General features: G+C 42.3%; 1 protein-coding gene across 1 annotated transcript; it reads right to left on the reverse strand.

Moving 5' to 3' along the window:
* On the reverse strand, positions 1 to 27825 carry KCNK17 (potassium two pore domain channel subfamily K member 17). The gene is made up of 5 exons (XM_056853360.1): positions 27541 to 27825; positions 15117 to 15228; positions 4501 to 4667; positions 1644 to 1812; positions 1 to 263 (listed from the first exon to the last, which is right to left on the reverse strand). The coding sequence occupies exons 1-5, from the start codon at positions 27823 to 27825 to the stop codon at positions 1 to 3; spliced, it is 996 nt and encodes a 331-aa protein (XP_056709338.1).
* Between the last annotated feature and the right edge of the window lie 72 nt (positions 27826 to 27897).

Here is a 27897-nt window from a genome sequence, read left to right on the forward strand (position 1 = left end):
TCAGTCTGGCCCCACTGGCTTGGAGGCCTTCACGCTGAGGCTGTGCTCATCCTCAGGCCCCAAACTGACGTTCTGGTTGCCATCTATTAGCTCCTGCTCTACCTCTCGGCTCTTCCTCTTGCAGCACCGGCAGAGGTCGCTGGAATTCTCTACTAAGCTGATGCAAAGGTTGATGATCAGGGCGAGCCAGGCCATCCCAAACAGAATCCACAGCGATACCACATTCTTGTACCAGGCAGGGTAAGTGCGATCAGGGTTCATGCCTACAGGGGGGAAAAGAACATCCAAGCTGTTCAGAGGTGTACAGAGTCACTCCCTTCAAGAGATTTTTTTAAAAGAACCAATCTGATACTAATGTTTCAAAGGTTGAGAAAATTAAAACCTAAAACCCAGAAACTTATTACTATGTGTTTTAATAATTTTAATTAAGGGATTGTAGATTTTAATGTTTTACTGTCATGAATTGTTGTAACCAGGGCTAGAAATAAAATATATGCATAAAGAAATAATAAATTTGGACCATTTGGAGTGGATGAGATACCAGTCGAGGCAGACAACAACGGAAAGGACACACTGAACTGTTATTTTATTGGCTGCAGAAGCACAGTGCAAACAAACTATGAAAGGATTTGCAACCAAATGAGATTACCCGGTTGATTCAGTGGCACAGATGCATTTTTTAATGATATGTGGGGTATGTGTGGAGAGATGGTTTGAATCTTGCAAGAACTTCTGAGCACACAAATGAACACATGAAGCTGCCTTCTACTGAACAAGACCCTTGGTCCATCGAAGTAAGTATTGTCTACTCAGACCGGCAGTGGCTCTCTAGGGTCTCAGGCAGAGGTCTTTCACATCACCTACTTGCCTAGTCCCTTTAACTGGAGATGCCAGAGATTGAACCTGGGACCTTCTGCATGCCAAGCAGATGCTCTACTACCACTGAGCCACCACCCCTTCCCAGTGCTATGCATCTGTGTGCTCAGCAGGGGACACACTGCACACCCCACAACATCCCTGTAAGTAGGTATGAGGCCAGTGAGGGGGGTGGAGGAGAGGTTTTCCCTTCAACACAACAGCCCTTACTTGTAAATGACAACCACTTGTAACTTTGGAAAACACCCCTCTCCAAGCGCTTATGGGAGGATACTCCTAGTTCCTGCCCCTAGTGCCTTGGGTAGTCTCCGGTATTGATAACCAAGCCTGCTCCTATTTTTTTTAATGAGAGATCAAGAGATACTTCCTATCAGAAATTGAGCCTGAGAGTTAAATGCTTCCCTCTGTGAAGTAAAGGGTGCCACAACAAGGTGCAATGAGGTTGTTTGTGAAGGAGAAACAAGAACTGTTCTCCCTCATGTTTTATTTGTGTAAACAAGCACATAAGCTATCAGACGCAAAGGCCCTTCATGCTCAGAGCAGCCTCTTTCAGGGAAATGCTGCAGAAGCAGCAAATGAAGTTTTAACCTGAAGAAACAGAGCAGTTGTTGTTGTTGGACATATTTTGAGGAGGTCATTTTCTGTCCACAATGAAACATATACACATGGGATATGTAATTAATAAAATAAGCTTGACCAAATGATTAATGAATAGGTTTATCTTATAGGGAAAAAATGCAGCGCATAGGACAGCAGAAATTACTTACCGATTACGTAATCTCCAAAGCCTATTGTGGAGAGCGTAATGAAAGAATAGTAGAATCCTTCTTCATAGGTCCAGCCTTCTATGGCAGTGAATAACAGTGGAGGCAGCAGAAGGAACAGTAAAAGCCCAGCAACCAGTGCACAAGTCCGTGTCAACACAGCGGCCCCTTTCTAGCAAGACAAAGAAACAAACTCACCAGAAACCATGCAACAGACAGGGCTTTTCTGCATGTGGTTTCCCCCATCGATTCTGGCACTATACTGCATCAGTTCGCCCCCCCCCCCAATTTCCACATGCATTTTTTTGCCTTTCATTTTCACTTCGGTCCTTTTGAAACCACTTTTATCCTGATGTTTTTTACCATACTGGTAAAGGGGTATTTCAACTTTATTTCTGGGTTTACAAAAATATATATATCAGGTCCATTATAGTCTACGGGGATTTTTTCAAAGCTCCTGTGGGTGCATTTTTGGAGGTAGAGTCACCAAATTTGCAGCGTGGCTGCAAGCAACTGTCCTTAGATGGTCAATGAAGTTTGGTGAACTTTAGAAAAGGGGGTCCAATTTTATGGACCAGAAAAGGGATCGCCCCCATCCTCCAGGCATTTGTGAGCTGAGCTGTCCATCAGTTTTCAGGTTCAGAAGCTCAGCACTGCTGAGGACTGGCAGAAAGAACCGACTGGCAGACTGGCGCCTCAAATGAGGCCCTAACAAAAACAGTCAAAGATAGAAAAATGGGAGAAAGCACAGAACAGTACATTTGAGCAAAGGTGAATGGCCGAAACCCGAAAAAGCCAAATATCTATTTGGCTTTTTCGGGAAGCGCCTATTTGGCTTCGGGAAGATTCCCAGGGTTTGGTATTCGGTCGACCCAATCCCCGAATATTGCCGAAACAGTTAGTTTCAGGTTTATTTTTGGTTTGGGTATATCGATATGCACAACCCAAGTAATAACAGTATCTCAGTTAATTAAATTTGGCATTCCACAAACACGAATAGGATCTGTACATGAGATAGGAATAACACATTAATGCACCAATATCTAATTCTGCTATATTTATTTCCTTCATTATCCTCCCCCGCAATTCAAGCCAAACAAATGGTGCCCTAAGTTTATTATTCTATTTGGGCCATGAACCTTTTCAAAGAAGTAATCAATATCCTCAATTTCTACCTCCTTGTTATCTTACTGTCATATCAATGAGGGTTAAAGCTTTTGGTTCCAATCTAATCCATTTTGAGAAGCATCTTATTTCCTCCTCTATCTTCACACTTTTGAGAATCCCAGTTTCTGTGTTCCAGCAATTGGTTCCTATCTCAATACTGGGCTCCAGCAACTCGCTCCAAAACCCCCATGTGGGAACGCGTAGCGGGGAATGTGATCAGGCCTCTGCATTAGCCCTGCTATTCCAATGCTGGCGTCTGCAAAAATTGTGCTCAGCCTCCTCCACCTTGTTCTCTCCCATGCCACTTTCTCCTTCCTCTGACAAACTGTACTACACTTTACTCACCAGGACAGGCTAATATATCATTCTCCCCCCCCCCAATTTCTCTTTAGACTCTTTAGTACTAGTTGTTTAGGTTAGGACTTTGTAGAAGTCAGGATTTGTGGAACATTTATTTAAACTGTATGTGTGCACATGTGTCAAACTCTGTATTCAATTTGCCAACTTGCTATTATTCTTTTTCTTAATAAATCCTTAACTTTAAACCAATGACTGTTTATTTCTATGAATCTCCACAGCGTTATGAGCCATTAGATCAAGTCTTGGGCCATGGTAGACATAAGCAATACGGTCCCCATAATATTTGCCCCGAACCCTTAAAAGAAGGATGCTTCTTTAGTCGGAGTATTTACATATGTGGACTATTTGAGTAACAAATGGGATCATGTGAGAAAGGAGAGAAGCAGAAACGTGAATGCTCAGTTTCACTACTTTGCTGCAACTTGCCTGTGTAAAGGAATGCATGCCTCTGAGCATGCACAGAATAGCTTTTACTCATCAATGGACAGCCACACTGTGAAACTCCTGGCCTCACCCTCCCTCCTCTAAACATCTGGACCAAAGAGGTATAATTCTCAGGCAGATTTAAATTCCAGAGCCTTCCGCAACAGAAAAAGTAGTACTTTACTATAAAAGGCCAAATGACAGAGTGGGTATCATATCCAGGCAGTTTTAAGCCCCACCACCTCCTATCCCACAGTCCTATTCTATCCTGCAGCATGTTTTGAGAAAATAATATGGATACACTAATCAAATCTACAATAGACTCATAGTATGATCATAAGCAAATAACTTCTCCATGAAAAGCTGATGGTGTGTAATGTTGTATACATATAGCTTCTTCTTACGCCTGCTTGTCATAAATACTGCACATGTAAATTTGAGAAAAGAACTGGCATTGAAAGCTCAGCTACGTTTTTCATTCAACACATAATTTCCATATTATTTTTTAATTTTTAGTCTGATAAATAACCTTTCTCTTCAAAGCCACGTCTTTGCCTAGACACTGATACCCTGTGGCACATAGTGGTTTGGGAAGTACTAATGTAACTATCCAGTGTGATAGCACCAGGCCCTGTCTAACGGTTCTCAGGGTTTAGGGGGATGGGGGATTGGGAATCATCCCCCCCCCACCGTGTACTCATACCACCTCTGACTATAGGCCAGTGTCCCTTGGTGATTTTTAGAATATGAACAGCCTCAAATGTGGCCTCTAGTTAAAACATAATAAGGGCAGATGAACGGTCTGCAGCAAACTTAAGACAAAGCAGAAAAAACGGTACTTCTGTTATCTACTTAATTTTTAAGTGGTTAAACTAGCCAAAGTAACCTGTGAAGAATCGGCAGTGCTTACCTGCCAATGAAACTTCTCACCTAGGTGGCAGGCGCATTGCTGAACACCAGAGAGCATCAGCTGTCCTATTCTGTTCAGGAGCACAAGGTTCAAGGGGATCCCAAAGAGGGCAAAGAAGATGCAGAAAACTTGTGCAACCACTGTGCTGGGGCTCAAGTTTCCATAGCCTGCAAGGGAGAGAACAATACTGATAATTAGCTTAATGGAAATTATCACAAGTAGGTGGCTGCAGCAACAAACCTTTTAAAAAAAAACTGTCATCAGGCAGAGTTCTTGGCAAATAAACAAACGGAGGTTAAAGGTGTGCAACATGGCTCAGCATACATGGAGCCCTTGAGCTAAATCTCTGTAGCTTCTTAGCTCCTGATAGAGAATCTTTTCTACAATCTGTTGGAAATTGGGCTCTCCCTAACGGTGTCACTTGCCTCCACACTCAAAGGGGGGGGAGGGGAACTGGCCAGATAGTCAGATAGATAGATGGGAGTTTGTTAGCAGTTGCACCTCTCCCCTCATTTCCTGCCCTTTGATATTTAGAGTTATATTGTCAGGGACACTATCCTCTTCTCTCTCTCTTCGCTTTAACCAAACAAGATCTAGGAGCCGGGCGCTCCCCGCGCCCAGGCCTTCCCACTCCAAGATGGAGTGGAAGGCAGATGCCTTTTTATACCTAGAGAAATAGCAAGGTAGATCAGGATAGAGAACCCTTGTTTGTCCTTTCCTATCCAAAGTGTATTTCAACAATAAATATACTTTAGTTTGATTAGAGCAAACGACTGCTCCTTTTTATTTTCACACATGCACGCATGAGTCAGCTCCCGCTGTTTGCTAAGCTTAAGGCACTCTGCTAAATACAGGAATATCTCCACACTAGATATTCCAACACAATCAACTAAAGCAAGAATCTACTTCATACTGTCAGCAGAAAAAGTGAAGCCAACATATAATAAAAACCGATACCAGAAGATTAGTTCAAAAAACAACAACAGCCAAGAAACCATTTCCCCTCTGATACTCAATTCTCAGATTGTTAGGATTAAAGGAAGGTGTAAGGAAAGATGTTTTAATTTAGGTGGAGGACTTTGTACTTTAGAGTAGGAAAACCATATCTGCTAGCTATGGGCTTAGCATCAACCATGATCAGGCAATCAGAATTCCTGACTGGTAACTAATATTGCAATTTTAAGCCATATATACTTGAAAGTAAAGTTCCAGCAAAATCATTAGGATTTACTTCTGAATAATCACGTTGAAGCATAAAATGTGTATGTTCTCTGCCTTTCTTTGGCTCATGACATCCCCCTAGTGCTAAGTCCTATTCCCATCCATCTACTTCCTTCCAGTCTCATTTTCAACCAAGCCAAACCCTTCCAGCAGCACGCAATAATATCAGTCATCCTGCTAAGGGTAACAGCACAGCTCTTATACTTTTCTTCACTCTCTATTAGTAATACCTTTTTGAAAGATGAAAAAGAAAATTGCTTTCCTGGCCATTTTTACTCTTCTCCTGTTTGTCATGTTTCAAATATTCACCTCTCCAGCTATGCACTTGCTTGTTCAGGAAGCAAAGACACATTATCAGCATCACCACTGTTAGGATCTGGTATGCAGGTACCATCAAGCAAGCATGCCACATCACAGGAGAATCCTTTACTTAGGGTAAGTTCACTGTTGCCTCTTTCCACATGCTCTATGCTCCATTTTAAATGTGCACTGCATTCCATGCGGGCAGTTCAGCCTCACTTAATTCAACCTGAAGTTGTCTATGAGCTATCAGAAGGTTGCAAATTCATGGCAGAAGTCAGTATACCACTTGACTTTCCTCACGGAAATGCTTGCTCTTGACTCATTGTGCCTCCATGGGCATATCAAACCCTTGAAAAATGGAGATTACAAAGGAAAACAGAAGATCTATGTCCATAGCAATCAATAGCCATCATAATAATAACTGAAAATAGAGCAACCTGGCTGTTTTAAAGTAAAAGAAAAGACATTGGGGGAAAATCCAGTCTTAGATCTCCCACATCATGTTTGATTTGCCCTTAGTAGCCTGTGAATGTTAGCACATTGCTCCATGTGTTAACCCTGCTTCCCAAATGCTGTATTTTTATGTGCAAGGAAGGTGCTTTGTTTTTGTTTTTTGAAGTGTAAAAGAGCAAACATACAAGGCCTCCGCCCCCACACCGGTTCTCAAATGGTAAGATTCTGCTGGGGATTGTAACATTAGCATTTTCTGAACATGCAGATTGGCTCCGATTCCATTTTAACCTAGACAAATGTGATGCTGTGGAGTTTCAAAGTTGAGGGGTGTGTGTGTTAAACTCCCGAAGCCTGCACTACTATACCACAAGTATGGTTTGGTTTGATCCAACTTCATTTATATTGGCCTGCACAGTTGTTAGCAGAAGGGGGAGAAGGTGGCAAGTCATGTACTAAAAACATAGATTTTGACATCAAACCACACTCCACAAACAGAAGTTGTTCTAAAAGAGGATTACATGAAAACAACCACTGTCCATTAAAAAAATAAAAAACATTACAAGAAACACCACTGAGCACAAAAAATGGTATGTAGGAGATACCCACAAGATCCCACAGCACAGATCAGTTTACCCTTATGACATTTTAACTACCTCTTCAAACACAGATTAGCAGTCCTAGTGACAAACATTTTTTTCAATTACCTTAATTTTGAAGGATATAGCAGTGTTTTCACACGGCAGCTGCAAGAACAGAGAGCTGTAGAGCATATTTATGCAAAATGTGCTATTTCTCTTGCTTTATACTCTTGTAGTTTTTATTCTATTTTGTGAGTAGTGATTGATATTTAGGGGGCACATATCTGTCACGAGAGTTTTTGCTCCTAGCCCATAGACAAGGGCAGCAGTTCAGAAAATCTGTGTCTCTTGGAGATATTGAATCAGACCCTGGTTGTGAACAGTTAGCTGGGAATCTAGCTTGCAAGTATGGGACAGAAGGAATTTCTAACCAGGAAATTAAAACCCTGTATCTCTCTACAGCACTGGTTCCCAACCAGGGGTCCATGGACCCCCAGGGGTCCACGAGAACTAAATTAAGGTCCGCAAAACAAAGTTCTAAACCCATAATAAATTAATATTTTCAATTAAAAGTTCTCTATTATAAAATATATATATTCAAATATTATTCTAAGTTTAATGTTTAACTAACAGTTATGATTAAAGTTTATTTTCAAATTCTCGGAATTTTTATTTTGAACCTTGGGGTCCCTGCACCGAACAAAAAAGTCCTAGTGGTCCCTGGTCAAAAAAAGGTTGGGAACCACTGCTCTACAGTATGGATACGTGGCCTGGACTGCATATGTAAGTGGAAGTGATAAGTGGTAACAAGCTGAATTTTACATGCTGAATAATGTACTTTTAATCCACTTTCAACAAACTTTAGTGATCATTTGCAAGTGGATCTGCACATTTCACACAGTAAAATACTGTTGCAAAGTGCATTGCAAGTAGATTGAGTGTGCATTATTCAGCATGTGTGACAGCATTAAGTTGGACAACTGACCAACCTAGTTCATTAGTATTGTCTAGTCTGGCTCATTGGGAGCTCTCAGGGAGAGAATGGTCTTTCCCAACATCAGATTCCTCAGATAAGCTGAGATACAAGGTCTTCTACATGCAAAGTATGTGCTCTGCCACTAAGCCATTACCCCTTCTGGGAAAAAATAATTACCCTCAGGCATAGAGTGATCTACAGAAGTCTTTCATGGCCCTGTAAACTATGAATGAAAAGGTTTTCCCCAGTAAACCTGGAATCAACAATAGGGCATGGTGACCTGGTATGTAACTATATCCGTATCCACCACTAAGTTATTACTTCTACTCTCTGTTGAAAATGTGCAGATTCTTAACTTTGGCTTAAGCAGGTGCTTCCTTACTTATTTGAGCAGCAAAACATAAATCACAAAGATGAGAAGAGGGATGTACAATGAGATTATGAAAAATTTAAGCAGACCTGAAAATTCTCTGCTGGTGTATTACATGAAGTATGTGTGTGTGTGTTCAAGAGATCATTCACACACACAGTACTGGATTCTAAATCTGCAGAGGCCTAGGAGGCTGTGGCTCAGTGGTAGAGCCTCTGCTTTGCATGCAGGTTCAATCCCCAGCATCTCCAGTTAATGGGACTAGGCAAGTAGGTGATGTGAAAGACCTCTGCCTGAGACCTGGAGAGCTGCTGCTGGTCTGAGTAGACAATACTGACTTTGATGGACCAAGGGTCTAATTCAGTATAAGGCAGCTTCCTGTGTTCGTGACCTTTCACTTCTCTAATCTCTGACTTTCACCTGTCTCTCAATGAATCCCTATTCAATGGTAGCATGGAATATAAAGACTTCAAATAAATGCAAGCAAACAATCTTACTGTATGATCCTTAGGCAGGCAACTCTCTTGCTCTCAGCAGAAAAATTTCTTCCTTTCTAGTAACTTCCCAATCCAATTCAGGAGATCTACATTTCTGGGCTTAGGAAGTGCTGGTGTAGTTCAACTCCTCAGCAGCCTACTGCAGCTAATGTCTATCCACATTGCATGGCTTTCATTGGAATGCAATGGACATGCACATGTCAACATGGAAGAGGACGCACATTTGGATATGCATCTGAATTCACACTCCTTGCATATAAATGCAAGGCAAAGGGTGCAACTGTACCCTTCCAGTTTATGACCATAGTTCCTGCTCTGACTATTATTCAACTAGATCTTCTTCACTGACCTGGAACACTTTGTTCTATGGACGCAGCACTAGGGACAACTGCTGAAGCCTCTTTGCTTGAAACAGAAGTAGCTACTCAAGCACAGGGCCTGCAGAGGGTCCCTTCATGAAGACAACTGCCACCCTTGAGATGGGAAGTTCTTCTCTCATCTCAGAAAGCCTCCTATAAGGGATAAACTGTGCTTGGAGGATATGCAACCTGAGAGCATACAATAATGTTGTTCCTGCCCCTTATAAAGAATCAAACACAACAGATTCGCATACCGTACTTCATTATATAGAAACATGCCAGTTTAAGGTTATGCGATTTATGCGATCAAGAAGGTTCTAGACTCAAAGCAAAACATGACCACAACATAAAAAACAACTAAAGTGAGCTTGGAGAGAAGGTACTCTGGCTGGGGAACTCTTTTTGGACCCAGGGCCAAACATATTTAATTCTATCCCCGACATCCCGGTTGTCCCAAGACAGAAGGGTTGAGATCTTCAGCCAGTGACAGACCCAGCTTCTCCAAGCAGATGAGAAGTGGGCACAGATTTGGACCTGGGTTCATTGCACACTAAAGTAACCCGGGTTGGGGGAAACTGTATGCATTAGCTTGAATGATCAGAAACGAAACTGTGTGCTAATCGAGCCATGAATACAGAAAAGCAGTCTCCCAAGCTCAAATCAAGTCCCACCCCTTTAAATGCTGCTCTGTAATCGGCTTACCGTGAGAGAAGATTTCCTTCCCCCCAAACCCAACTGCCGCATAAAAAAGCATTTTAAAAACAAAAAATGGAGCTACCTGAAAGAAGGGGGGGTGGAATCCAAGCCTCATTTTTAAAAGCCTTTCTTTTGCTCAGAAAGAGTTCCGAGGTAGCAGGAAGCACTTGAATCCCTGCCTCTTTACACACTGCTTTGTGATTGGCTGTGAGAGAAGCCAATCTTCTGTGTTTCCCCCTAATGCAGTATGCACACTCTGTGACTCTGGAATGAGCCAGGATCAATGGTTTAATTCGGGGCAGAAGAGGAATGGGAAAAGCCGGGTTCGTTTTGCATCAAAACAGCGTTAAGTTTCCAAGGAATGAGATAGCGTGCATACTGAAAAATTGGATCCTGGCTGAAACAGGGAATAAAGAAGGTTAAAGCGACCATGCATAAATGATCTATAAGTAGGATTCCATTAATCTATATACCTGATTTCCAACTCTGCCCCCTCCCTGCAGATACTTAAATACGCACATAGGAGGCAGACTGACCCCCAACAGGTTTTTCTGCAGACTTGAAAAAAACCCTAGGTCTGCAAAAAAAATCTGAAAATAAAAAAAAGGGGGATTTCAATGCTTTTTTAAAAAAAAACCCAGGGTTGTCTGCATGCACAGACAACACACTTACCATTCAGATGAGGAGGACGCCTGCAGCTTCACAGGGCCCAGGGCAGAGGTGGCGGGAGGAAAACTGCAGCAGCCTCCAACAAGAGGCCAAGAGTCTTGCTGGGCCCAGAATCGGCAGCAACAGCGACGGCAATTGTGCATGAGGAAGCCGGGGGGGGGGGGGAAGGAGGCTGCAGCAGGTTCCCAGCAGAGGCTCAGAGCCTCACTGGGCCCAGAATTGGTGGCAGCAGCAGCGATGGCAGTGATGGGGGGGGTGGCTGGGAGTCTTGCTGGTCCTGGAATCGGCAGCAGCGGCGAGTGGGGGGTAGAGATTGAATACCCCCCCACGAGTTTCGCGGGGCCCCACTTGTGCTATTCTAAGAACAGTTATATCATTCTAAGACCACTGACTTCAATGGACAGACAGGGTTGTAACTCTGCTTAGGATGGCACTGTAAAATACAGGGATAACTGCCCACAGAAAACACGACGACTGTGCAGCAATTGATGTCACAGTTTTGGGGGGTTGAGTTGTAAAGGAAGGGGACAACTGATGGCACTTTTATGTGTAAGAAGAAAAAGGTTAGCTTTTAGCAGGTTGCAGAACAAAATCACTATTTAATTCTGTATTTTATCAGTGCTCCAAATATGCTGCTTTGTTTCAAGTTAATGTGCTTGCAAATTCTTATTGGTTGTTTTGAAATTAACACAATTTGGTGTGGGTAGTATATGTGCTGCTGAACACAAATGTGGGTAATACAAAGGACTGTAAAAAGCCAGGCACAGAGTGGTGTTGTACTGCCACCTTGTGGCTCACCTGGAGCTTCATTAAAAAAAATAAAGGCAAGAGCGATGCTTTTCCTTTTACACCTGTACATCTGAAGTTGTATGTGGATATGTCACCTCAAGGATAGCTGCACCGCTTGGGTACATCTAGAAGTAGAAGGTGCTTCCAGATATTTACACTGGCTTCCAGGCCAATGGACACATGCACATAGAGTTATTTTTATACTGTAAAACATAACAAGAGAAGCAGCTCAGGCTGTATTTGGCAGCCTCAGGCCCATTTGTTTAAATCCAAGACTATAGCAGATGTACAAAATGAGGGGTTCCAATTATTAGAGCAAAATAAATATGTGGGCCACTACTGCTCCCTCTGCCCACTGCCAGCTTATTTCCTCACACACTTTGTTTGAATACTGCTTTCTTACACGGGTCGATACATATGCCCTTATGACTTTCTGCTTGTTTTTGTATGTTGTCGCTGCATGTCTTTTTGTTCTTGCTATTGTTCTGCTTTGCTGAGATGAGCTCCCAGTTTGCTTTCTTTATATCATTTATAAGCAATTGAAACAAAATCGACGTCAGCTTTAAAGGTAACAATTCTATCAAATTTTTGTTAGTATGGTGGGAGGGGGGGGGGGGAAAGATGACTGCAGTTTTATCCCAAGGAGGGAGAGCCCATGTCAGAAAGGGAGATTTTCAAATTGAAATAGAGATAGAGAGATTAGCTCTGTAAAATTTCCCTAGAGGGAAAATTCCATAACATAGGCATTACAGCCAGTGGGATCTTAAAGTAGGTGTTACAGGATTGAGAGAGTTTGGGAAGTCCTGTGGGACATGCTTGGTTTGCCACAATTTGTATAATGGCAGCTAGGGGACGAAGGGAACATACACTGCTCTAGCTCCGAGGCAGGAGGCAACAAGCTATGGTAGAGAGCCTTACCTTGAGTCATTATAGAGCCAGCGCTTACCCTATCAGAAAAGGCCCCATTTCCTTATGCTAGCCAACTGAACATAAAATAATGCTGGAACCTGAAGCAATCCAATCACTAGGCCTAGTATGCATGCATGCGCCTATATCCTAATGAAACTGAGGCACAAGTGTAAGAATACTGATCCCTCCTCCTTCTACCAATATATGGAAGCCATATAATCCCAACCTAGTAAAGCTGCACACATAGATACCTGCACACATAGACTTATACTAACCAGTATTACAACAAGAACCTATTATACCAGATGTTTGAGTAATTGAGAATAGAATTTACAACATATACACATGCCTGGTTGGGTATGAATTGTTTGTATTGGTATTTGTATTCATTAATGTATTTCTGTAAATGTGTGCATGTTTACAAAGGGTTTTAATTAACCACTGATGAAGGCCCCATAGGCCAAAACACATTTGGTATGTGGTTATAGTTATCAACCTCAGGAAATGCCATTGTGCTTTTTTAATGCTTTTAAATAATTTTAACTTTTATATAGCGCTTCTAATACATTATACTTTCAGTATTAATACATAGACTTATATATATTTTCCTTTCACCCAACCCTGGGTACCCAGCTTTTGTTTTTAGGTTGGGTTTTATTCCCCTCCTTTTTTCTTCCTCTTGGGAAAACATACTACAAGGGAAGCAACACCAAACAAGAGAAAACACAAATATCATCTAGGACAGAAGACAGATTCTTTATTCCAATGGAAGAATCCCAATATATTATAAAGCAAATCAGCTCTCTACTGGGGGAATTAAAAAATTGCTATTCCAGCTTATTCTACCAGTTAGCTCCTGCGATAGAGCTATTCTAAGCCACAGAAATGGAGTCCATCAAAATCTTGACAAGAATATACCAACAAATATGGAAAATAAAACAATGGCCCACAGAATGGAAATGATCAATTTACATTCTAATAACCAAGAAAAGAGATGTCAAAGATTGCAGCAACTATCGGACCATAGCATTAATTTCTCACACAAGTAAAGTGATGCTCAAAATCATACAACACAGACTGTTACCATATATGGAATGAGAAATGCCTGATGTTCAAGCTGGATTCAGAAAAGGAAGAGGCACTAGAGATCATATTGCAAATGTATGTTGGTTACTGGAGCATACGAGATAATTTCAGAATAAAATCAGCTTGTGTTTCATAGATTACAGCAAAGCTTTTGACTGTGTGGATCACGAAAAGCTATGGCTGGTTTTAAAGGAAATGGGTGTGCCACAACATCTGTTTGTTTTGATGCTCAACCTGGTTTGGCCATGGTTAGGTCAGAATATGAAAAAACAGAATGATTTCTGATTGGCAAAGGTGTTAGACAAGGATGTATTTTATCTCCCTATCTCTTCAATCTGTATGCAGAACATATCATTAGGAAAGCTGGATTTGATTTAAATGAAGGTGGAGTGAAAATTTGGGGGGGGGAAACATTAACAATTTGAGATATGCTGATGATACTACATTACTGGCAGAAAATAGCGAAAACTTGAAACGGCTACTGCTGAAAGTTAAAGGAGAAAGTGCCAAAGCAGGACTACCGCTGAACATCAAGAAGACAAAAGTAATGACTACAGGAGAATTACTCAACTTTAAGGTTGACAATGAGGAATTGAAATTTTTCAAGACTTTCTATTCCTTGGCTCCATCATCAACCAAAAGGGAAACTGCAGCCAGGAAATCAGAAGCAGATTGAGACTGGGAAGGATAGCCATGAAGGAGCTAGAAAAGATTCTTACGTGTAAGGATGTGTCACTGGCAGCCAAGATCAACTTAATCCATGCCATAGTATTCCCTATTACTATGTATGGGTGTGAAAACTGGACAGTGAAGAAAGCTGATAGGAAGAAAGCAGATTCCTTTGAAATGTGGTATTGGAGGAGAGTGTTACAGATACTGTGGAATGCCAAAAAACCAAATCAGTGGGTTATAGATCAAATCAAGCCTGAACTGACCCCTAGAAGCTAAAATGAGTAAACCAAGGCTATCGTCCTTTGGCCACATTATGAGAAGACGAGAGTCACTGAAAAAGACAATAATGCTAGGAAAAGTTGAAGGCAGCAGGGAAAGAGGAAAACCCAACAAGAGATGGATTGCTTCTATAAAGGAAGCCACAGCCCTCAATTTGCAAGACCTGAACAAGGCTGTTAAAGATAGGATGTTTTGGAGGACACTGATTCATAGGGTTGCCATGAGCCAGAAGCGACTTGACAGCACTTAACACACACACACAGCTCCTGCATTCACTACTAATTGAGAAAATACAATTGCATCAAAAAAAAATTTTTAACAGTGACACATGCTTTCAACTTCAATGTAATAAAAATCTTGCACCAACCTATCCATGGGACTGGGAAACACAGTGCCTTCAGTGTGCCTGAAAAGTATAGACTTAGGGACATACTATAATGATTCACTTATTACCGTGAAGATTTGGTGCCCCAGAATCTTCCCTACCCTCACTAGAGAAATGATTACTTACCACAGAAAGATCAAAGGTACTCTGCCCCAGGATTCAGAAATACCTAACTGGGTAGAGATAACGTCACTCTCTGGCTATCAAGCATGTTAGCTTGGTGTCTTAACAGAACTGTAAAACAAACTAGTTGAGGGAGGAAACCAGACATTATGCTAACATTGCTACTTGAAGGCCCAGAAAGGAGGTAGAAGGGTTATGGTTCTAGGATTTCTTTACAGAATTTTCTCAAAAGAGGGACAAAAAATTCCTACCGATGGTAGTTACCGCAGAAACAGAGAAGAAGAAGGAGCCAACGAAATCCCATCTCCCAAGGCTTGTATTTCCTTTAAGGATGAGTCCATTCTTGTAGGCATCGATGATACACTGCAAAGAGATGACGAAGAAGAGGGGTGAGACTTTCTGCTCAGAGGGCACTGACTGAGCCTACATTTTCTTTCCAGCTGGCACAATGACCCTCCCATCCAAATACTAACCAGGGCTGACCCTGCTTAGCTTCTGAGATCTGACAAGATCAGGCTAGCCTGGGCCATCCAGGTCAGGGCCTGTTCTATTTAGGACTGCCTAAATTTATTGGCAGTCCTAACTGGAGATTTTGAATTGTGGACTTATAATTTTGTGTTTTTTATAATTGTTGTTTTATTTACATTGTAAGCTGCCTTGAGTTCCACATGGTAGAAAGGGGGCTAACAAATGTTTTAAACAAGTAAATTAATTAAATAAAATAAATAAAAGTAAAGACCAACAAATGTTTCTAGGGTATAAGATTTCTTTCTGGCTCACTTTGCTAGATGGTAGTAGAGTCACTGGAAAAGACAGTCATGCTAGGAAAAGCTGAGGGCAGCAGGAAAAGAGGAAGACCCAACAAGAGATGGATTGACTCAATAAAGGAAGCCACAGCCTTCAATTTGCAAGATCTGGACAAGGCTGTCAAAGATAGGACATTTTGGAGGACTTTCATTCATAGGGTCGCCATGAGTCGGAAGCGACTTGACGGCACTTAACACACACACACACACACGCACAGTAGGAGTCACTCAATATTATTATTCCATTGCTGTAGCAGCAAGAGGTGTATGTAGGGGAGAGAGACACTGTACACATGGCCATTTGCAAGGAGTGCAGCACAGAGAGTCTTTGTTACCGTCTTATGACCAGAGCCTGACAAACTGTAATCCTTTGACTATGCACCAAAAGCAGCTTGACATCTCTTTTCTTCCCCAGATACATATATAAAAGTATGCCGGTTGAGATTTTGCTGGTCAGAGTTCTTACTGCTGAACAGATATAAGCTTTTGAACAGAGTGTTGACAATAGTCAAATTGGTAAGAAGGAACAGAAAAAAATACCACTGGCTATCAAAAGCCCTTTGCCCACTTCCTCTCACCAAGCTCCTGTTGCATAGCCAGCGGTTTGTATAGAAAGTACTGGGGGAAAACCCAGAACTTCCATATATCTATCATATTTTTACATATCCTTTCTTCCAAGGAGATTCTCCCTTCCTTTTTCATCTTCGTAACAGTTTTTTGAGGTAGGTGAAGCTGAGAGAGAATGTGACTGGCCCATGGTTACCCTGTATGTTTTATGGCTGAGGTCTCTAGTTGTGGTCCAATATTCTAATCACTATAATACATTGGCCCTAGCTTAAATTTAGACCCTGATCCATCAGTTTAACACAGGATTTATCTCATAGTATTATCTCTCATTTTAAAATCATAGCAAGACATGAAAATTCCTTGCAATTGGGACAGAATACCCATTCATCACTGAAGGCTCCAATTCTCAGAGCAAGACTTTCTGGAAAAGACAATAGCTCACCAGAGATGGGGCAGCAAATTCACTGCATTAATGCAGTTCTTCACTCCATAAACTCAGTGCTTGCAGTTGTTTTTCATACATCCAACATCAATGGGTGGCCCCACTGTGTGGATAAAAAAATCACAAGAGAGCCCCACCCAAGGTTAGGGTATATATGTCTAGGATATATGTCTACAAACCTAGGATAGCTCGCAGGTTTGCAAAAAAATAAAATGAACAGTTAAAAAGAGGGTTAAAAACTACAAATAGGCAAATAGTGGTGTGTGTACACCCAGAAACATGGTAAAAGAACAGACACGAACTTGGGGCCAAAATCCCACATGCGTGTGTGTAAAGTGCCGTTAGGTAGCAGCCGACTTATGGCGACCCCTTATAGGGTTTTCAAGGCAAGAGGCTAACAGAGGTGGTTTGCCAGTGCCTTCCTCTGCACAGCAACCCTGGACTTCCTTGGTGGTCTCCCATCCATATACTAACCAGAGCTGACCCTGCTTAGCTTCTGAGATCTGACGAGATCAGGCTAGCCTGGGCCATCCAGGTCAAGGTAAATTCCCCCATACTGGCACACATATAACATGCCACTAAAATCACACAGCGGTGTAATGGACATCATAGCAGGAAAAAAAAACTATCCACTTTGGCATGACAAATGTGAATTCACCATAGCATAAATGTATGATGTATTCCCTACTGGTATGTGATAATTCCTAACCATGTGAATATTTTAGCATCAGTCAAATCTGAAAGCAATGTTTCTTTTTAGAGGAGTCTGCCACTCTAGAAAGCTGGATTATCAGGTGGGTTCCTGTTTTGAAGTTAGCTGTACCTTGCTCTCTTAGGGTAGAAATATTTCTTAATTATATTCATATAGATAAGTAACATACACGTGGCTGTGAATATTAATCTTAAGACAACATTTCAGGTACATAGGTGAAACATAATAATTGCTCCTTATCAGAGGTTCTGTGCAGAAGCAATGCGACTCTCCTACACTGATAATATGTATATTAATAGTGCCTAAGAGAACTGAAGGCATCTTTGGTCTCGCTATAAAGCAAAAAGGTTATGTTCACAGCATACTTTTGGGGATGAAGAATCCCACACCCTGAAAACGTAATATGGGGCTGGATACATATAGCTATCTCAAATAAAAGCACGTGCATACATCTTCCTTATAACTACCATATACATAACCAACTCTTCTAAACCTCCCACTGACAGCATATTGATAGCAATGTTCCGACATCATTATAACACATGAAAGCAGACATTACTATGTGTTGTTCTCTCTCTCTCCCTTCCCACAACATTTATCAATTTACCTCTTGGCTTTTGAGTCTTGCAGTGCCATAGAAAGGCACTTGAGTGACTTCATTATTTGTGCTTGTACTACATATTCTCCATTTCTAGCCCCCCCCCCCGCGTGGTAGCAGTGTTTAGAGCTGACATTATTTTACAATTCAAGGGAAGGAAGATGCACTGAATGTACATTTACTGCCACAGTGATACAGCAATCCACTTCCCAACCTCTCACACAGATGTGAGTTATTTATTTTTTATCTGTCTTATTTATATACACCTTTTCCCCCAATGGGGACCCAGAATGGCTTATACGGTTCTTCTCCATTTTATTTATACAACAACCCTGTGAGGGAGGTTAGGCTGAGAGTATGTCTGGTCCAAAGTCACAAAGCAAGCTTCCATGGAAGAGTGGGGAAGCGAACCTGGTTTGAATTTGGAGATTATATGCAAGCCCCTTTGAAGGGTTCCACCTACAGCTGAACAGGCTATTTAAGATAATTACAGCAGTTGTGGAAAAAAAGGAGAGCTATTATTAATAGGAAGCCAGTATTCTTCTGGATAAACCTAATCATGTTGCAACTATTAAACATGCTTAGAGGTTAGAAACTATACACAGTGGCAGAGTGTATTCACTGAAACATGGTGCGAGTAGCAGCTGAGTAAGGCAAGTTGTTAATGCTATAGAATCAGGAACAAAGTCAATAGAGCAGGGGTTAGCAGCCTACTAATACCAATGACCACATCAAAAATTTGTCACGAGTCGGAAGCTAACCAAGGGGTTGGATTTGGCAGGGGAGGAGGTAAAATGTGAACTGATGTCATATGCTTTTATTTTTATGCACAGAGCAGAGGTCAAGCAGCAGCGGGTAGACCCTGTCAGCACTGCTGCGAAATTAAAGTATTTGGATTAAGTGATCAGTCTGAGATTCTTCTATTTGATATGCTGGTTCCCAGCCTGTGGAGATATATTATTACCATGTTCTACATATGTAAGGTTCCATATTCAATTCTTGATGCCACCAGATAAAAGATCTCAGAAGAATTTGGGAACACCTTTGCCTGAGACCCAGGCCATTTCTACACAGATTATTTTAGCCAGGCTCAATGCCGGTGGGAAGTGGGTTTCCCCCACCCTTATCCACAGCATTGTGATACATTCATAGACCTCCCAGGGTTTCCCCAGATTTACTCCTATCTTTCCCAAGTGTTGTGCTGAGAAATTAAGTTTGCAGCAAAGTTTGGATGTCTGCTGTGTTGGTGGGAAAATCTAGACCTTCCCAGCCCCACCCAAACAGCAGCCTTTTTCGGTGCCCCTGTGGTGGCCCTCTACCAGCTTTTTATTTTTGCTTTAAATTGGCAACTGAATATCATTATAACATTGTAACAACATGCGTATCAGATCCTCTGAATTCCCAGCTTTCATTTTTTTAAAGTAAACCCAACCCCTTTCATTGCATATATATAAAGAGAAAGGTACATCTCACAATGAAAGGAGCTACAGTGTTATCTTTTTAAAAGGAAAGCTGGGAATTCAAAGAACATTATACAGACTATTATAAAACTATGAGTCAGATGCTGTTGTTTCTTAAAAACCACAGAACAGTCCTGATGGCACAAGTGGGGCAGGGGGGGATGGCAGGGGCTAGGGAACTGGAGCAGGGAAATTTGCCATGTGGAAATTGTGTTACTGCTGCACTGTATTGGCAGCCACAGCAGCAATGGGGAAACGAAACCAGCCAGTCCCCATGTGGAAAACACCCCAGTTACGCTACACAATACAGATGTAGAGGGACCGTTGGTCTAATATTGTACACAGGAAGGAACTTTGATATGTCCAAGCTTTAATGCAAAGCCTGATCTTTACACTTCCTAAGAGAATTGATGTAGCACCAGAACAGACATTTTGCAAGTATAAAAGTCACAGTGTTAGAGTTGTAAGGTACCTTGGAGGTCATTTATCCTATCCTGATGGCTCAATACAGGAACGCCATGGATACCTACTGTAGCTGTGGCATTCAATCCCTAGCATTTCCAGTTTAACACCACCAGGTAGAAGAACTGGGGGGACTTCTGTGGGGGATCCTGGGAAACAGCAGACTGCATTTGGCTAGATGGTTTTGATTTGACTCATGCGATGCTTCTTCCTTTTTTTTCTTTTTGACTTTCACTTGTACATGTGACATCTTGACTCCTCGAAATAGATATCCAGCATCAGCAGTTTCCCGTGTCTACTGTTTACATTTCCACATCTGTACATTCAATCTAGCAGATAAACACAACCACTCTATTAAACATACTAGTTTATATTCTGTAGAGTAACAAACAACAGGTCTGACTTGCTAATCACTGCTCAGGGGCAAGGAATCTCTTAAGAATCTTTCCACACTGACTTTTCCTAATACAATACACAGGTGTTAACTCATGTTAACTCATATTTTCTCTCAAGGCAGCACTTCCGGTACAGGCGTATTTAATTTTCTGAGTATACAAGTGCAACATTTTGTACCTTGAAAACTTTCCCCAAAGTTGTACCTTGTACCTTCCCCCAAAGACTGCAGCTATGGGATTGCCCCATGAAAAGTGGACATATGATGGGCCCTGACATTGGTTAAGATGTGAATGACTGTGAGCAATGCAATCTAATGCTTTATACAAGATTTCTTACCTGCTGTGACAATCTGATTCAGGACGGCTTCTCCTGGTCTTTTAGAAATAACGAACACCAGCAAGGCTAAGCTGTCTCCCTCCCCCATACACACACCCATATACAAAGCAGTGTCTTTCATTTTGAGGATTTTTGCTTTTTTATTATAGCATTAGACCCTTGAAGTATGTGTTTTTCAGCATTATAGAGGGGGAAATTCTTTCTAGCTTTTTCCTAGCATGAGTTAACAATGTATCTTTTACAAAAAATGGGTAAATAGCAGTACACCTATCCCTTTCCAGCCAGGCCATTTTCATTTCTCCACAAATAATTATAGGAAGAGTGGATATCGTGCTACCGTTTTTGATTAAGGACTCAGTGGATCAACTCACAAAGGACATTGTTGGAATATGCAATTGCCATTTGCTTACAGAAATACTAACAAGAGGGCATTTTAAAAATCAACCTAAAGTAACTCATTGGATGCTCCTGGAATCTTAAATATTTTCATATATAATAATTTTCATTCTCAGGTTCAGGTTATTCAGGATCCGAAAAGAAAAAGAGAATATTTCCACTCAATTTCCTCCTGATTTTTGGAGTCTGTCTAGTGTGGAAGAAACAGGGAGCCTCGAAAGTTGAGCTGAAATTATAAAATATTATAAAATAATTATTTTTATTAAGTGTACATAATAGATGATAAAAACACTAGGCCCGGAATACAGGCTACATGTAAAACTACCAGTGTAAACTGTTACAAAAACATTCAACAGAGTTGATGATATACATAACGTACATGACCAATAGACCATACGCGTTTTGGCCTCTTGGGCCTTCCTCATATATCTAAAACATGATTATTAAAACACATCCGGAAATTAGAAACCCTCATATCTTGTATGGCCAGATGTAAAGTAGTAGCACCAATCATAGGTCTTTAACCATGGTAACTTGCTCACACAAGCATCTGTTATAAAATTATCAACGTTTCCGGATGCGTATCCCACCAACCAGTGACAAAATTTATTAGCTAAATAAAGTGGTGCTACTACTTTACATCTGGTCACACAAGTTTAAAAGGGTATCTAATTTCCGGATGGGTTTTTAATAATCATGTTTTATATACGTGACTACTGAGGAAGGCCCAGGAAGCCTAAATGTGTATGGTCTATTGGTCATTTATATTATGTATATTATCAACTGTGTTGAATATTTCCGTAACAGTTTACACTGGTGGTTTTACACGTAGCCTGTATTCCAGGCCTAGTGTTTTTATCATATCTGTTGTGTTCACTTAACAAACATAATTATTTTATAAGATTTTATAATTTCCAGCTCAACTTATGAGGCTCCCTATACTTGTACGATTGCATCCCCGCCTTTTTTGTTGTCTAGTGTGGAAAAAACACTAGCTTGTAGAAGCCATCAAGCCAAATATGAGTATCTGCTCTTCATGACTGAGCAAGATTCTCTCGAAAATCAAGCCACAATACGGAACACATCAGAAACCAACGTACTTGAATATTAGATAGCTCCAGAACACCCTAACCATTGAGCCAATCCAGCACTTTTTATCATCTAAAGAACCAGCAGCAAAATCACATTGGAAAAGGATTGTCACTTCTGTTTTATTGATCCACCGGCTATAACCCTTATCCTTCCTCATCGATCCACTTCAGTGCCATGTTGAAAAATCCTCTCATGTTGCAGGTGCCATCTCTGTGTTTGCTTTGCAAAGCCGGTGGAACACATTAGATGACATATTGATAATCACAGAAAAACCTTCAATTCAGGAGAAATGAGGTGAAAAACAAAACATGGCTTAACACCTTTTTATCCCACTTAACTTTGGCTGCTGAGCGCAAAAGCATCTTTTAACCTGAAGAGACCATTCAAAGAGGTCCATGTGCATTTAGCCCATTAACAGGCAGCAGAAATCAGGGAAAGTCACCTTTCCCAGTAAATATACTAACAATGTAAGGGCAAGTCCTCAGAAATAACTCCCACTTACTCCTAGTTAATGCGCATAGGACTGCAGCTTTCACACCACTTGCACTGACAGATATACCAGTAAGTGTGACATCTAAACTTGGGAATAATGACTGCATAGGTCAAGGCTAAATTTATTTTGGTTCTGTATACTTTCACTATAGAATTTACTTCATTGTATCTGATAAATGATTACATTTTGCCACAGGTGTCTTCTTTTGCAGCAACAGACATGTGTGTCTACCTCACTGGAATTGTTCTTCATACTCTCCTGCTCTGCCTCTCAACGTTTGCCAAGTCACATAAGCTAAGGAGCTATCCATCTCCACAACACAACATCCAAGGATCAAAAACACACAACACTCTCCTCAAATTTATTGTGTCTAGCTTCCAGGATCTAATCAGACCCTCTGCTATTACTATCTATGTACAACGTTGCAAGGAAACTGTGAGGTACCAATATACCCATCGGTCCTTATCAACAGCTTTGAAAATTAATGGGCCGTGTTATGTCCCCTAATATGGCTGTCAATAGGAGAGATGGAGCAAAACTGGAAATGTTAATCCAGCGGCCTCCCCTGAAACCCAGTCAAGACATAAAACAAACACAACATACAGAAACAATCCCCACAGGTACCTGTACTGAGCTTGCATCCACAGTTTTATGACTAGACTGTTTATTAGTGTGCAATGTATTTATTTATTAAAATATTTCCATCCTGTTTTTCCACCCTGCAAGAAGAGAACGTAAGAACATAAGAAAGGCCCTGCTGGATCAGACCAAGGGCCTTCAAGTCCAGCAGTCTCTTTACACAGTGGCCAACCAGGTGCCTCTAGGTAGCCCACAAACAAGACAACTGCAGCAGCATTATCCTGCCTGTGTTCCACAGCACCTAATAGGCCTGCTCCTCTGATCCTGGGGAGAACAGGTATGCATCATGACTAGTATCCATTTTTACTAGTAGCCATGGATAACCCTGTTCTCCATGAACATGTCCACTCCCCTCTTAAAGCCTTCCAAGTTGGCAGCCACCACCACATCCTGGGGCAGGGAGTTCCACAACTTAACTATGCACCACAGCAGCTCACAAATACGTACTATGAAAACAATCCAAAAATAAGAACAATCTATCACCACCACAGTTTACTGCCAAACTCCAGCTGCCAGCATCCTTAGCACAAAGAGCTCTTGAATCAAACAACACTGCAAGATTTTCTGAATGGTGCTCATGAGGATAAGCTTCTGACCACTAACAGGAGGCTATCCCATAAAGTTGGGGAAATAGCTTTTTAAAAAGCCTGTGAAACTATTTCTAGCTCCCTGGGGGGGTGGGGTCAGCAAGATGATGTTGCTGTGAGGAGAATAAATAGTGCATGGGGTTTATACAGTACAATAGCATGGCTGAGGCCTGTAGCTTTGACAGAAGTCATGCTGGTGTGCTAATGTTGCACATAAAATGGCTAAGGACCAAGTTTAAGTCAGACACTAGGTACTTGCAATCATGCACAGATAAGATCCTCTTGCCTGTTAAGAGTCATGTTTAAATTGAGCCTACATTTAACAGAATGAGGTGGCAGAATAGTCCAGACCACTTCTAGGTGAAAAGGGTGTGTGTGTGTATCATTTTTAGTATACCTCTCTCTATATACAGGATACTCTGCAAGTAAAAAGAAGAAGAAATTAGCACAGCAGGAAAAGGGTCTCCAGCAGACCCCATCTTACTGTGCTAGCTTCCCACATGCAAGAGATATCATTTAGATAGAAGAGTTGGTTTTTATATGCTGATCATCTCTACCTTTTAAGGAGAATCAAACCAGTTTTCAATCTCCTTCCCTTCCTCTCCCCATAACAGATACTTTGTGAGGTAGGTGGGGCTGAGAGAGTTCTGAGAGAACTGTGACTGGCCCAAGGTCACCCAGCTGGCTTCTTGTGGAGGAGTGTGGAATCAAACCCGGTTCTCTAGATTAGAGTCCACTGCTCTTAACCACCACACCATACTGGCTCTCTTACACCATGCTGCCATTCAAAATGTGACACACACACACCCCACACACACGCCTTCAGTCTGGCATAGTCACTTCAGGAACCTACCTCCTCACTTTAGGATTTGTAAACAAGGCCTAAATTGCTTATGATAAATTATCCAATATCATAAGCTAGAATTCATGTTAAGGCATGGCTAAAAAGCTGCAGCCCTGACCTGGATGGCCCAGGCTAGCCTGATCTCGTCAGATCTCAGAAGCTAAGCAGGGTCAGCCCTGGTTAGTATTTGGATGGGGGACCACCAAGGAAGTCCAGGGTTGCTATACAGAGGAAGGCACTGGCAAACCACCTCTGTTAGTCTCTTGCCTTGAAAACCCCAAAAAGGGCTCGCCATAAGTCGGCTGTGACTTGACGGCACTTTACACACACAAAGCTGCAATTAATCAAACACATCAAATAACTAGCCTATCTGGAGTCCCGCGTCAAACCATCCCAATACCGTCGAAGGCTTTCGCGGTCAGAGTTCATTGGTTCTTGTAGGTTATCCGGGCTGTGTAACCGTGGTCTTGGTATTTTCTTTCCTGACGTTTCGCCAGCAGCTGTGGCAGGCATCTTCAGAGGAGAGAGACACTGTCCTTCAGTGTTACTCCTCTGAAGATGCCTGCCACAGCTGCTGGCAAAACGTCAGGAAAGAAAATACCAAGACCACGGTTACACAGCCCAGATAACCTACAAGAACCATCCCAATACCCTTCATCCTCTCCCAGGCTAACTGCTCCAGTTTCCTCCTATATAATTAACTATTTTACTTTAGCTCTTTCTGCAACCTGGTGGCCGGCTCTTTCAATTTAACTACAACCCCAGTCATCCACAACTTGTTCAAAGTTTACAAGGCATGAGTGTACACACACTGGATTTCCCCAGATTTGAGACATTAATAATCTGCAACAGCCCACTTGGCAAAAGCTTATGCTTCAATAAGTCTTTAAGGAATCACAAGACTCCGTTCTGTTTTGACTGATCTGTGCTAAGTGATCCCAGCCATGCATTCTTGTGTCTGAACACAAGAAACGCCTTGTCGAATCAGACCAAAGTCTAAAAAACAAAGACAAGTCTTGTGGCCCTTTAAAGACTAAGTGGTTTATTATAACACAAGCCTCCGCAGGCTAGAGTAGGAATCAAAGCAATTAGCAGGTGCTAGATGGGTCACCGAGGAACTTGCTAGCATACCATGGCCTGCCACTGCTCCTTAGCAAGCTTCCAAAACAACCCAGGTTTGATTCTCCTTGCAGGCTGCAAAGTTCATCACAGGAAATCCCCAATAGCAGAATCCTTACTCTGAGGGTTCTCGCATCCTCTCTTTCCCAATAGGTGGCCCTAGTTTCAGCCAGCAGCAGACTGAGTCTAAAAATATTGCTTGCCAGGAGACAAGGGGGGCCCACCCACAACTATAAGACTATCGTTTAATTTTTATAAAAAATACATAAAATCTTCAAAAAATGCATAAGTGGAAAAAAGGTACAATTAAAATTTTAGTTGCGTACAGTAATAACATTGGAACTTCTATTATATTTTCAAGCTACTAAAAGGTCATTAACATTTTTAACATATTGTCTAACATTTAAGGGGGCTCACTTCATCAGGGGCCCACAGGGCCCACTTGCCATTGGGCAAGCTGACACCCTGGCCAATCCGCCACTGGTCTCAGCCTCTGAACTGTTTGCAGAGGAAGGTAAGTGGGGTAGCCTTACCAAGACCGTTTATGCACGGGAGGTTTTGCCTTGGATTTGCCCCTCTCTCGATGCACATTTTCCCCATCCGAATTCTCAAAACTCTGCATAGGGGGTTTATCGTTGAGAATTTGGATGGGGGGAAATGTGCATCTGGAGAGTGGCAAACCCAAGGCAAAACCTCCCATGCATAAATGGCACAAGTCTTCCCTTGACCTCCCAAAACCGTTCTCTCAGATTTCCAGGTCTCAGCCCAGTCAATGTGATCAAGTTCAAGACCAGCTCATTCTCCCATGGGATTAACTCCTTCCAGTGAAAGGCTCTCTAAGGGTTAAACTGCAAGTTGTCTTCAGCCGTAGAACCTGGGAGAAGAAAGGGTGCAAAGAGCCTCCCAGTCACATTCAATTTCAATATTGTCATCTTCAGAGTTACATAAAATAAAACCATTTCAAACTAATCAGCCTAATCAGCATTGACTTTTCTGACTTCCCCTCTCCCCTCCTCTATCAAATTAATATCTATATAATCCCCTCTGTATTTGTTTTCTAATTCATCCTATATACTTTAATTATTGAATACTTTATCCTTTCAACATGGATCAGTTGAATTAGATTAAATCATAGCCTTTAACATTTCCCATATTTAACTCGTTTTCACAATATGTTATCCATGCCTCCCATTCTCTCGCATATTCTTCATTGGGTGAAAACGCAGGGTCACTTTATCCTCCTTTAATCCCTGTTTGCCCTGACCTGGATGGCCCAGGCTAGCCTGATCTCGTCAGATCTCAGAAGCTAAGCAGGGTCAGCCCTGGTTAGTATTTGGATGGGAGACCACCAAGGAAAGTCCAGGGTTGCTGTGCAGAGGAAGGCACTGGCAAACCACCTCTGTTCGTCTCTTGCCTTGAAACCCCCAAAAAAGGAGTCGCCATAAGTCGGCTTGAAGGCACTTCACACGCACACAATCCCTGTTTCAGCCAGGATCGAACGCATGCGTCTCGCTTAATGTGCGCTCGATCCTGGTTGAAACAAGGATTAAAGGAGGATGAAGGGACCAGGCGTTTTCGCCCATTGTCTTTTTGATCGACTAAAGCAGCGCGTCGAGCCGTTTCTGCTCGTTCACACATTTTACGGCCCCCATCGGCACTGGAAGGGGAAGCGCCGGGCGAGGCTTCTCGAGCTGGCCCACTCCCCCTTCCACTCCGGCTCCAGTACCTGGGCCAGGCGCTCGAGGGCCTCCCCGTCGAGGCACGTGTGGTTCTCCAGCAGCTCCCACTGCTGGCGCCGCAGCCGCCGCGCCGCCTCGCGCTCCACCGGCCCCTCCAGGGCCCAGAACGCCGCGCTGCCCAGCAGCAGGTAGCACAGGTAGGCGCCCAGCAGCAGCAGCGTGGTGGGGATGCCCCGGCGCCGGGCAGACAGGGCGGCCGCCGGCAGCGTCCCGCCGCTGCACTCGCCGCCGCCGCCTCCTCCTCCTCCTCCTCCTCCGCGCCGGCGGCACATCGCTCTAGCGCACGCACACCTTCGACGGCGCTGGGCTGCTGGGGAAGGCGGGGAAAGGGCAGGGGTCGACTC

The sequence above is a fragment of the Euleptes europaea genome, chromosome 7 (assembly GCF_029931775.1).
Source record: "Euleptes europaea isolate rEulEur1 chromosome 7, rEulEur1.hap1, whole genome shotgun sequence".
Taxonomy (NCBI): Eukaryota; Metazoa; Chordata; class Lepidosauria; order Squamata; family Sphaerodactylidae; genus Euleptes; species Euleptes europaea.

What these genes read in the sequence shown, in the direction of transcription:
- KCNK17 (XM_056853360.1), bottom strand. Translation starts at nt 27,825, where the DNA reads ATGTGCCGCCGGCGCGGAGGAGGAGGAGGAGGAGGAGGCGGCGGCGGC. An exon ending in CCCTCGAGCGCCTGGCCCAG is followed by an intron (nt 15,229 to 27,540) that starts GTACTGGAGCCG and finishes ATCTCTTTGCAG; the next exon opens with TGTATCATCGATGCCTACAA. An exon ending in CTTTGGAGATTACGTAATCG is followed by an intron (nt 264 to 1,643) that starts GTAAGTAATTTC and finishes TCCCCCCTGTAG; the next exon opens with GCATGAACCCTGATCGCACT.